Here is a 12,432-nt window from a genome sequence, read left to right on the forward strand (position 1 = left end):
TATTTTTTCTCTCGCCCTCTTCTTTTCCCACCCTCCCACGGCCCGTCGAAAATATGTGTCGCGCCGACAATAGACACAGGGGTCGGTCGTATAACGCAGGGTCGCACAATGGGCTCTCTTCGGATAACATTATGTTTTCTTTCGGGTTTTTTTTCACCACCACCACTACTACTACTACACTACACGACGACCCGAAGGTTTTAGGTACAAATGTATATAATAAAAACAACAATAAAAATACAATGTACAATAATATTATATATTATAATAATATGATAGTATTATTGACCACCGCCACCACCTGATCTCGAGCCGCGGCACAAGGGCACATCGTCGTGAATCCGCCGCAACAACAATATCGTTGTGCGTCTCTTTGTGTCCGGAATTTCTTTTACTCTCGCCGAACGGGCGTACACCCCGCCGAACGTGTGGGTACCTACTACTACACCCCGCCGGATCGCTTCGATTTTCGAAATCGATCTGCTTATTAGCCGTATTTCCGGAACGCACATTTCCCATGGTATGCCGAAATAATATCATCATTCGGTCGCTCGATGTCTTACACACCAAATTTATTCCACCACGCGATCCCGTCGACGCTTGGAACGATGGTAATAAATAATAATAAATAATATCATACCTGTACGATGGTAATAATATATCATACCTAATACCGAAACAACGGTAACGGAAACGACGTCGCCGTGCCCCGTTTGGACCGTGTATAATATGGTAACGTCACCGTCGTTACATTTTATTATTTTCGTAAAAGTTATATCCACGCTCGCACACCAGTCACCGGGTTGTCGTAGGGCGCGTGTGCGCTCGTGTGTCAATATTGTATTAATATTAGCGAAACGTTGGAATTGGCGTGCGGCCCCTCGTAGTTTGCGGTCACGCAACCAAACGCGCGCACGAACCTCTCGATCGTCGGAACAACGCGCCCGGTCGAGTCGAAACTTTTACCGCCGGAATCCGGTCGAAGAGTTGATAATGGAAAAACGCTATTAGTCCGTCACGAAACGTCCACGACATAGGCGCAAATAGGGAGGGGGGGGCTTTAGCGGCTAAGTCCCCCAAAAATGTCCATAGCCCCCCCCCCCCCCCCAATCCCAAACGCTATTCGCGACTATGGTCCACGACGTTATGCGGCGATGTCAACTCTATTAAACTATTAAACTAGTATTAATGTTATTAGGTAGGCGCATAATATTATTATCATAATAATATTATAATATACGACGGCCCCGCTCGTTTTTTCCGTTTCATCTTCGCAACGAGTTTTCAATAACCGATGTTTGTGCGTGACATTTGCCTGCCGTTGTCGTCGACGGTCCGTTATTATCATCGTCATCATCATCGTGATTATTGTTATTTATTTTCATTCATATACGAGAATGGATACGAAACGAAATGGCAATTTAAAAAAAAAAAAAAAAGTATATTATAAAAAGCAGCCTCGGAATCGACAACACATAAATGAATGATAAGTGGTGTGTTATTATTATTATTTATTTTTTTCAATTTAGGGACTTTTGTTACGCAGATGTCGCGATTCGCGACCATTATATTAGTTCAGAAAATCGGAAACTACGTATACCTACTCCGACAAAAGAGTAGGTACCACATATCGTGTGTACAGCTGCTGCTCTGTACATGTCATATGCACGCACGTGGTTTATTTTTCATTTTCCTTATTCTTTCGCGCACAAAGACATTCCGTATAAAGTTGATCTTAATCGGCGAAACATATATATTTATTGCGTATATCGGAACGCAAAATATATATCGTATACTATGTATAATAATATGATATTATTGTGACTCAAGAGAATTCGTTTGAAAACAACAAAATCGTGTGCTCGTCGAATGTACTTATATCCGTTCTGCACTCCGACATCTGCTGGCCCCGATTTCAAAACAATAAACGAGACACGCGATACTGCAATAATGTCTGACGAGTTTATTGAAACGATTATACTATACATAGGTACTATATAATATAGCTGGAATAGTTTCAAAACATTTAACGGTTAAACGATGTTTCCTTCTAATTGTTTTATAATATTGTTTTCATTTACTTACTGTACCACTTACTGAATAGATCGTACATTTTCACTAAATAAACGAAATTTTTTGTAAAAAAAAAAAAAAATATGTTATTTTACCGTTGTACCTATCTTTTTCAAAGACAAAAAAAAAATAAGGGCATAAAATATCCAGAAAAACGGCGTAGAAACTGTTGTTTTACTAAAAATATGTTTTCTAAAACTAATTTTCTTTATGGCCGTGACCTTTTATTCCACGCAGTGCACAAAATGTTTCGTTTAAAGGTATATTTTACGTTTCATTGGTTTTTTTTCAATAACGATACAGTACGTCATATTTATTTGGACTTCGTATATTATGTATTTATACAGGGCCAATACGTTCAAAAACGAATTTTGATACACCGATGAATACAAATTAGAATAAATTCAAAAGTTGATAAGCCTGCAAGGTACAATTCGTCGCAGTATAATTTCAAATGTCGGTAGAAAAAAAAACATTTAAACATTCTCTTCCGAAGAACCGTTTTATGTTTAAGTTACGTACAGAAAAAAATGCTAGTAAATAAAATAATAAAATACTCACGCCAAGGTAAACACTTAAATGTAGTGAACATTTTTTATTTAGAGTGGTACGTTTGGAATAGGTACCTACTACTCGAAAACCATCGACGTTTTAGTGGCTTACCGACGGGTGGGTAGCGCATGTGTGTTTTGTGTGTATACTTGTTGTCATTAATTTCAAACTTTTTATCTACAGGACTATATAAATAAAATACGCCGCAGTATCTCATTATGGAACTATTTTCCCGAATCGCCGTTTGACACGCGAAAACGAAACCACGCGGGGTGGTGATGGAGGGAGGGTTGCTGTGTATGAAATATATGTTAGGTTTTCACATTCCAAAAATATCCTACATAATAAATAATGGTATATATTATATTATGAATTTATGTACAAATAAACGAATAGAAAATAATATAGAAAAATTATCCAGAGAATAAAATATTATATAATAGTATCCAGATGCATTAAAACGTTCGCCGAAAAAAAAACTATCAGAAAATAAAAATCGGTTTGTTCTACTTAGTCTTGTATAAATATTAGGTATTGATTAAAGTGTCTGGTAATCGTCGCGTACAATACTTGGGGTTATCTCAATGAGATATATATGAGTAAAATCGTGTCAGGTAACTGCAGATACTCAATCGATTAGAAACGCAAGATAAGATTAAACTCTACGCGAATGTTTCGTTTTAGCAATTCTAAAACATCATAGAAAGGTCATGAAGTTTGAAGAACTCGAAATAAAACAGCTACTGAGAATCAACGGTAAGACAACGTCATTTCAATTATTTCGATATTTCTGAACTACAAATATCACGACAACACGGCGTTTTGGATAGGCAATTAAAGTACTCTCTTATTGAAAGTTCATCTTCACGCTATACAATTTTAAAAAAAATCTAGTCAAAAGTTATGGTTCATTTATTCTCAATGATTCAGCTTTCGTTACCTATTTACCCTTTTAAAGGGCTGCCACTTATAGACGTCTGTGGAACTGACTCCGCTGACCGGTCGCCTTCGTTCAAAATGATGTTACCCAAACAACGTCGCTTCAGAAAAAGATTTTTTTTTAAATAACAGTATAAATATCAATATTTTATTATATTATAGTCGTGCGTATAGGGGACGGATAGTGGGGCGGGCAGGTGACTTTCTTTTTTAAATAAGGTTTCATTATTAATTTTTAGTTCCCGTCTTGTATGTATACCTAAGTATGTCGTCTACATGTATACATAATATCACAATATTATATATCACTGGGTGGGCACACGAACGCCGTGCGCTGTATAAGAACGAATGACGGCGACGGCTCCGACGACAACGCAGTCGTATTATTATAAATTCTTTTCAAAAATGTACCTCCCGCAGGTCTATTCCCTGCGGCCCGTGTACGCTTATCCCGCGATTATTCTTCAACCCTCGTACACTGCACATAGTGTAATGTGTAACCGAGCTGTATATACACTCGCGATAGACATTAAATATTAAATCCAATTTGTCTGCGGCCGTTGATTTGCAGTGCCGTCCGAAGTCAATCGGTCAGCCGCGCCTCTAGAATATACGCACGACTGCACGAATGCAAATATAATATTATCCTTATCACGCGCATGCGTGTGTCATCATTGAGTCGTGGAGTCCTGCCCATTGTCTAGATACATTTTTTTAATTTTTTTGTATATTTCATCTCCGATATCGTTTAGAGAGCTTTTGAAGGATTCAATCTATGTATAATATCTTATTTATGAATACAACAAAAACGGTCATCTTTTAATGTTTATACATCCAGATAATTCTTTACCGTATTGTTTACAAAATATTATTTATTTTATAATTTCATAATGATTATTAACTATATTAAACAGTCAAGATAATTTGTTTGTTTTTATACGCAATGTAAAGATAAATAATATGGTAAAATTAAATATTATATACCTATATTATGTAAATATATGTTTTGTAGTTTAATATAATATATTAATAGATAGTGCAGTGGAACCTCGATAACTCGAACGTCTATAAGTCGAATTTTCGATAGCTCGAAAGAATGACTTGGCCCCTGCATTTAAATAAAATGTACCAAGTACACAACATTTTTTCTATAACTCGAATTTTCGATAACTAGAATTTTTTTGTCCCCGATCAAGTTATCGATATTTCACGGCAAGTATATAATTCTTTTACATTTTTAACATATTAAATATGTTTTTTGGCTGGGTACAGATATTTTTATTTATTAACCGATTTTGGGTAACGCTTTGTCTATCACCATAGAAACGAATATAATGTAAAAATTACCCAATTCACACTAGGTATATAAACAATCAATGGTTACTTATTAATACATATTTTTATATTATTTATGATTCATACATTTTCTTCGAAGTGGAAAATAGCGAGTGGCTTGCTACATTTATGTCACGTGGCCATCAATTTTTAATAACACTGACAACACTACTGTACACTGACAAAGAAATTTATTTTTATCAGCTTCTAACGAAAAGTTATTATAGCTACAATTATGTAACAAAAAAAAAGTGTATTGACAAACGTAGAACGCTACTCGATATTTTCCACTTCGAAGAAAATGCATGAATCATAATAAATTATGTACCAATATTAGTTACCATTAATTGTGTATATAATATACCTTAGATAATTTTTACATTTAATTATTCGTTTCTATAGTGATAGACAAAGCGTTACGCAAAATTGGCTAGACAATAAAAATATCTGTACCCAGCCCTAAAACATATTTATAAAATATTAAAGTATACCATTTCAATTTCAATTTAGTATTGTTTTCATAATCAGATATCATAGTTATTTTAAAAAAGATCTATTATAAGTATTATCTAAGTAATTGAATTTAAATTATTGATCTAATACCTACCTTATATCAAGAAAGCCATTTAATTAATAATTGTATATGTGCTTAACACTGGACTAGTGGACTAGATATTTTATTATTTTCTATGTAGGAGACCCATTTACGAATTTGTCGATATCATAATCATAGTAATAACAAATAATAATCAAATGATATTGAATACGAACTCGAGCTAATAGTAGCTAGTATACTGTGTATAATAATAGCAATATTTTTAAGTAGCAAATTGAGACTAATCGCACAAGTGCTTTGCCACGGTTTGCATACTAGACAATATTTTATTATTATGCCTCATCGATACAGCTTGTGTGTGTGCATAATACATTATTATTTAATATTATTTGACATAATAGTACCTATATAAGTTTTCGCGGTTGACCACGACTATATGTAATTATTATTTATATATTTCGATTGACTTTTGAGTGCTTGAAAATGCGTGGCGCTCTTTCCGGTGCCCTACGCTTCTTAGATCTCACCTACCTATAACCCACTTGTACGGATATATACTGCAATATTGAACATACTTATCCGTGGGTCGGCAATTATAATTATATAAAGGCGATTTGCAAACTCGATTTCTTCGCCGGTCGTCTAAAGAAGGTGTATAGAAATAAAAAACACAACACTGTAGAATAGACAAAAACTCGAGACACATGACGTGAATAAAAATAAAATAAAATAAAAATAGGTACAGCACGTGGAGGTAAGATGTCGAATTAAAAACGAAGCGTAATTTTTCCCCGTTGAAAATTCGTCATCTTACCTCCACAAGTTGTACCTATTTTTATTAACAGAACATTTATCATTAACCAAAACTACTGCGTAAACGAAATAGGTCTCCGATGAATTAGTAGGTATTGCAGAGTTGTACTTTCACGAATATATTATAGTAAACAAGTTGAAAAACTTACCAAGGTCTGCTGATATTTTGCGTTTTGACACTAAAAAATTACACTAAAATACGCTGTAAATGAAATTGTTATCATTAGTTCGCTTCAACGTCAATACACGACTATTTATACCATAATAGAGTAACATAATATTCAAATCACATGGAGGTATACGCGCGCTGGGACGTGCCGCTATCGGTGATAAACTGTGAGAATAATACTGGATTCGTCATACTTCCCCATTCGTCATCTTACCTCGCTTTACGCTACATATACTGCAGAGTCCACGATGTCAAGCAATTTAGCTCCCCGCGGCAATATGCGCCCCTTCCCTACAATTTGGGCCACCTATTAAGCGCAAATAAAGGCACCCCTTACTTTTACAAAACTACGGCGCCCGGGGGCAATTGCCCCCTTTGCTGACCCCCCCCCCCCTTAACATGGCTCTGCCCACATATTAAGCAGCGTCGGAGTGCCCTGCAAGCAAAAAGTCGGTTTGCCGGAAATTTATCGACGCGGGACAGAACACGCCGGTGATGAAAAATTTCAGAAGGCGATTCGAATACCTCCGAAATCGTGTTAGGTTATAGGTTCCACGCCGCGATATTTTAATCTGTATCGCCGGAGCCGATGTCGCGGAGATTCCGGAAGAATATATCGTTTTGAAATATTATCTATAATTATATATACCAAGTCGACTTCCAGAACCGTGGTATACACCACCTGAACGTACGAATATTAATATAACTACGTATATACACACTATATACACTATATACACACCTGAATAATCGCGTGACACATAAACAATGCGTTTTTTCCAAATTAGCCACGTGTATTGCTATATATAGGTATAGTTATATAATATAATATAGAGAGATGCCACCGCAGCTGCACGCATTTTATATTATATTATATGTTGTTGCGTTCGCCTATTATGGCCGACTTGCCCCACAATATATAATAAGGTTTCGACAAAAAAAACATTTTTTTTTTTTTGCAAATTTTAGTACGTCATATATATATTATATTAAATATAACTATATACAGCTGCGATACAATATAATATATTATGATCCCTCGCCTATATATATACAGAGTGATTCACCAATCAAGCTCACCCCCGTTTTTACCTTTAATAATGCATTTATTCAGACTCTCGTCTTAACTCTAATTTATCATAATAAGGATCATATATCATTTTCAAATACTAAGATTTTTATGATATACCGTGCCCTGTGGCGATATAAACTTTTTTTTCAAATGGGTACCAATTTTCTTTTGGTATAAGCATTATTTATAATATTAACGTTATCGTCTAAACATATACATATTACCAAGGACCTATCCTAGTAGTACACAAAGTTAGGTAACTCGAACAATATACTTGTTTAAATGTCGATTTAGATATTATGTCGAAATGTTCAAAAATTCATCTGCTTAGCTATCTGCTTTTTTATAAAAAAATATGTTTATTCGTATATTATGATAAAAATAAGTTGTAGTATCGCCGCGGTCAGGACATAATATGTCTTCTTAAATGGTATAAGAATTCCAAATATTTTGAAACATAGTCCTTAAACGTAAGAGAACCTGAACATTTCAAACACCAAATTTCGAATACATATTATCGAAAGCGTAGTGAGCGCGGTAGGTGAATAACCCTGTATGCTGTATATACCTATACCGTGAATTCTCGTACAAGGACAATATCGGTTGCGTGTTACATATTATTATTATTGCGAGTATTGTTCATACATTATATTATTATTATTATAGCGGTAACAATACCGTCGCAATTATTATATTATTATTTCCGCCCGTCGACAAAATTGACGTTTCGTAGAATCCTGTGCGCACGGACGCCGTTTTCCTTGTGCAGTTCTGTAACACGGGTAAGTCGCGTCGTTCAGATATAGAAAACCGGAAACTGTTTTTTTCTTTTTTTTTTTTACAAAGAGCCATGTGTTATTATATTATACAGACGTTGTATATTATATTATTATATTTTTATCTCATCGTTCATAATAATAAACATGTAGGCAATAGGTATATGCGATGTTATATTACCATCGTACCTGTACACACTATATAATATAACCACTACCTACTTACATATCGTATATAAATATATATATAGGTAGTATATATATATATATATATACACTACCTTTAATGTGCGGCCACCACTCCTCGGTTTAGGCACATACCACCGAGTGTGTACAGTGCACCTACACTATATATTATTATATGAATATTGTACTTGCGGCGGCGCACGTGTCCGACTAGAATATGTGTACGACAATATATTATAATGTACAGCGTACCGGCACTAAAACAATATAATATATTTTAATCGCTATCATTGTTATTACTGTTGGCCGACAACAACAAAAAATGACTGGACGAAAATCGTCTCTTCGACCGCGACGGTGCAGAAATCGTTATCGTTAATTCGATACCGCATTATTACTACCGCAGTACCACCTACCTATATTATTATATATAAATATAATATTATATATTATATTTTACGATGCTTGCGTAAGTATATACGAACCGACGTACGAGTCTATATATCGCCTACCGCAACGAAAAAGGTCGTATCTCGATTTTATCAACTTTTCAGGGGGAGCAAAATTAATTGGGATTTTAATTTGTTATTCTGTTTTTTATTTTTATTTAGATCTGAAGATCACTATTTTCATCATTTAAGATACTCTAAATTATTATGTTCTTGAATTTGAAAAAAAATTAAACCTTCAGCTTTTTTTTTGAGATACGACCTTAAAAAAATATGTTTTTAGGTCGTATCTATACTTACGACTTTTTTCGTGGGAAGTTCATTGCCAATAATAATATCATTATATCACTAAGTACCTACAAAATTGTTTTGTGTGGACTTGCAAAGTCGTCAATTAGTGGTCGTAGTGCAAAGATGGGCAGAGGTGGGTGTGGTGTGGGTTGGTGGGGGGGGGCACCCCCCCAAAAAAAAAAATCTGAAAGGTCATTGCCAACCAATGAAAATTAAAAATGCTTTTGATGTTAAAGTTTAACCATACACCTATTTTACAACCCCCCCCCCCCCACAAGAGGAATACCTGAGTAACTCTCATATTGTGGAAATGCATAATGATAATAAGTGCATTATAAATGCATAATACAATTTAAAATAGATAATAAATAAATTTAGCAATCAAAAGTTATAACTTTGAACAAACATTTTTTATTAAACTTTTGAAAAAATAATAAATATTATTATAATTATAGAAATATTTAAATAAAAAAAACATAACAAACTTGTTAAAACTGTTAAAATACTAGTAGTAGTTATAATTACTCATTATAAAACCAATAACAATATTATAATTTTTAAATATTATAATAAAGAAAATTACAATATTAAATAAAATAAAACAACTTTTATGCATTTTGCAAAATAATAAAGTAAAAACCTAAGACATTTGGTAATAGTGATTATTGGATTAGCACCAAAATATTATTATATTCAATATTATTCATTATAAAATTAAAAACAGTACAAAATGACTAAATTGAAATAATAATACTATCTTAAAATAAAATAAACCAACTTATTAATACATTTTAATAATAATAATACAATTTAAAATAGATGATAAATAATTTTAACCATCAAAAGTTATAACTTTGAACAAACATTTTTTATTAAACTTTTAAAAAAATAATAAATATTATTATAATTATAGAAATATTTAAATAAAAAAAACATAACAAACTTGTTAAAACTGTTAAAATACTAGTAGTAGTTATAATTACTCATTATAAAACCAATAACAATATTATAATTTTTAAATATTATAATAAAGAAAATTACAATATTAAATAAAATAAAACAACTTTAAATTGATTATAATTATAATATGTTCTACGCGACCTAGTTGATTGTGTTGTTACTTTTTTTTCATCTGTTGTTACATACCTGGCTATAAAGTCCCACTGACGAGTATGATCCCCTAAGCTCCAGTATTCTATGAATATTTTCTTACGTAAATCTTCACTTACTTTATCAAAACATCTTAGCTTGCATTTACATGGAGGACCCATTTCTACTGCGTTTTTCTTTTTACCAGATCGATTGATATGTTCAATACCTATATTTAATTCACACTTTGCTCTAACATCCTTCCAATCAGATACTTTTCTTTGACGTTTTCTCTGAACTTTTTCTTTAGGTATCATTACACGTTTTTTTTTAGTTATTATATTATTATTATTCACAACATTATTCACATCAAGGTCCTACCATAAAACAAAACAAAACTTAGAAAATAAAATGTATGTATAATTTCATAATAATATACTAATGTGACTTTAAGTAATTTACATAATTATCAGTAACAGGCCCATTATAAACAAGAGCTTCATCAACTAAATTAAAATTGTCCAACTGTGGTATGTACTCTGGGTCTTTATCACTATCGTAGTGTTCACTACCACTGTCATCAATACACCACAAATCCTGTAGTTAAAAAATATAAATTCAATTTTAAACATAAGTAGGTACTCCTATTATTACCTATACTTTATTAAATAAAACATTAATTTAGCATTAATAGTGATTAAAATATATTACCTGATTGATGATTGTTACTGGTACATTGTTATTAGTAGGAATTAGTTGACTGACATCATCACTACTCTCGTCACTACTTAAACAGCCATAATAATATGTGTCTAATAAACTATCAGAATCGGAGGAAAAATCAATTGAATCCATAATATTATTATTATTTTCCTGTTCAAAAAAATACTTAGTAAATAATACAATAAAATTGTAGTCTACTTTCGAATCATAATTTGGATTGTTTTAATTGTATTAAATTATACAGTTTACACTGGTATTGTAGAATTAAAATTTTTACTTACACCATTCATTTCCGTAGACAATTTGTTTTCCATATTATTATTAAGAAATAGAGAATAAAATTATAATGACGAAATTAAAATAACTCCTTCCATTATAATACAATGTATAATAGAAAGGAGTTATAAAAATAATTCATTATTCACATTATAATATTAAATTGATTATTGATTACTGAACTTGTTATCAAAGCGTCGTATCTGAACGTACGTCTGTTTTCGCGGGAAATAGTTGTAATCAAAGAGTCGTATCTAAACATACGTTTGTTTTCGCGGGAAATACAAATATCAATAAAAATTAAATTAAGACATTATCTAAACTCCTTGGATAGCTAGAGATACGACAGTTTTCGTGGGAGATGAAGAAAATTATTTCCTATACGAATATAGTCGTAACTGAAAAATGACAAAAATCGAGATACGACCTTTTTCGTTGCGGTAGGCGATATATACCGCCGGATTTATCGCCGGGCCCGACGCTGTTATCGCGCGATTAACAGGCGAGTGTCGTTTTTCCGACGTAAATTTTAATTAATTTCGAACATTTCCGTTTATTGTATATACATAATTCACGAACAAATATTACGTATATATACGCATGATATATTGTGTATATATTATTATTATTATTATTATAGTAGTCATCGTTCGGTTTAAATCATTTGTGAAATTCAACGCCTGCAGTGACGTTTACCCTCTCCTGCGTCGGTGTGCAGGCGCTCGGTATACGCGTATTATACCGCACGACGACCTGTTCGTGTGGCTCGTCGAAACGACAAAAAAAAAAAAATGAGAAAAATAAAAATACCGTCCTTGTTTTATGGGGTGCGCTAATTAGGTTGACAGAATTCCGAGGGCTCTCGTATCAAAGGTTCGTAAACGCGACGCCGCTACCGCCGAAAATGCGGTAAAATGAAAAAAAAAATATATGTAATAGTAATAATAAAAAAAATAAATAAATAACTGGTTTCTTTATATTTTATTCGTTTTTTTTTTTGTTTTTACCGTCTCCGGTTATTTAACTCTGAAACGATTTCGCCGTGCTAAAAACCTCGTGAGGTAGACGTTATTAGGATGTAATTTTATTAAAATGTCGTAATATTATATATCGCATATATACTTTATACAATA

The 12,432-nt window shown here is 32.9% G+C and overlaps 1 protein-coding gene across 1 annotated transcript; it reads right to left on the minus strand.

Annotated features, from left to right (window-relative positions):
* Positions 1 to 10,150: 10,150 nt before the first annotated feature.
* LOC132952483 (uncharacterized) lies at positions 10,151 to 11,672 on the minus strand. Its single transcript, XM_061024789.1, has 4 exons — positions 11,305 to 11,672; positions 11,012 to 11,173; positions 10,763 to 10,897; positions 10,151 to 10,677 (listed from the first exon to the last, which is right to left on the minus strand). Exons 1-4 carry the CDS (start codon positions 11,335 to 11,337, stop codon positions 10,249 to 10,251), a joined length of 759 nt encoding a protein of 252 aa, XP_060880772.1. The 5' UTR covers positions 11,338 to 11,672; the 3' UTR covers positions 10,151 to 10,248.
* Positions 11,673 to 12,432: the final 760 nt, after the last annotated feature.

This window comes from Metopolophium dirhodum, chromosome 9 (genome assembly GCF_019925205.1).
Source record: "Metopolophium dirhodum isolate CAU chromosome 9, ASM1992520v1, whole genome shotgun sequence".
Classification (NCBI taxonomy): Eukaryota; Metazoa; Arthropoda; class Insecta; order Hemiptera; family Aphididae; genus Metopolophium; species Metopolophium dirhodum.

What these genes read in the sequence shown, in the direction of transcription:
- LOC132952483 (XM_061024789.1), bottom strand. Translation starts at nt 11,337, where the DNA reads ATGGAAAACAAATTGTCTACGGAAATGAATGGT. An exon ending in TGTCTACGGAAATGAATGGT is followed by an intron (nt 11,174 to 11,304) that starts GTAAGTAAAAAT and finishes TTTTTTGAACAG; the next exon opens with GAAAATAATAATAATATTAT. An exon ending in CAGTAACAATCATCAATCAG is followed by an intron (nt 10,898 to 11,011) that starts GTAATATATTTT and finishes TTTTAACTACAG; the next exon opens with GATTTGTGGTGTATTGATGA.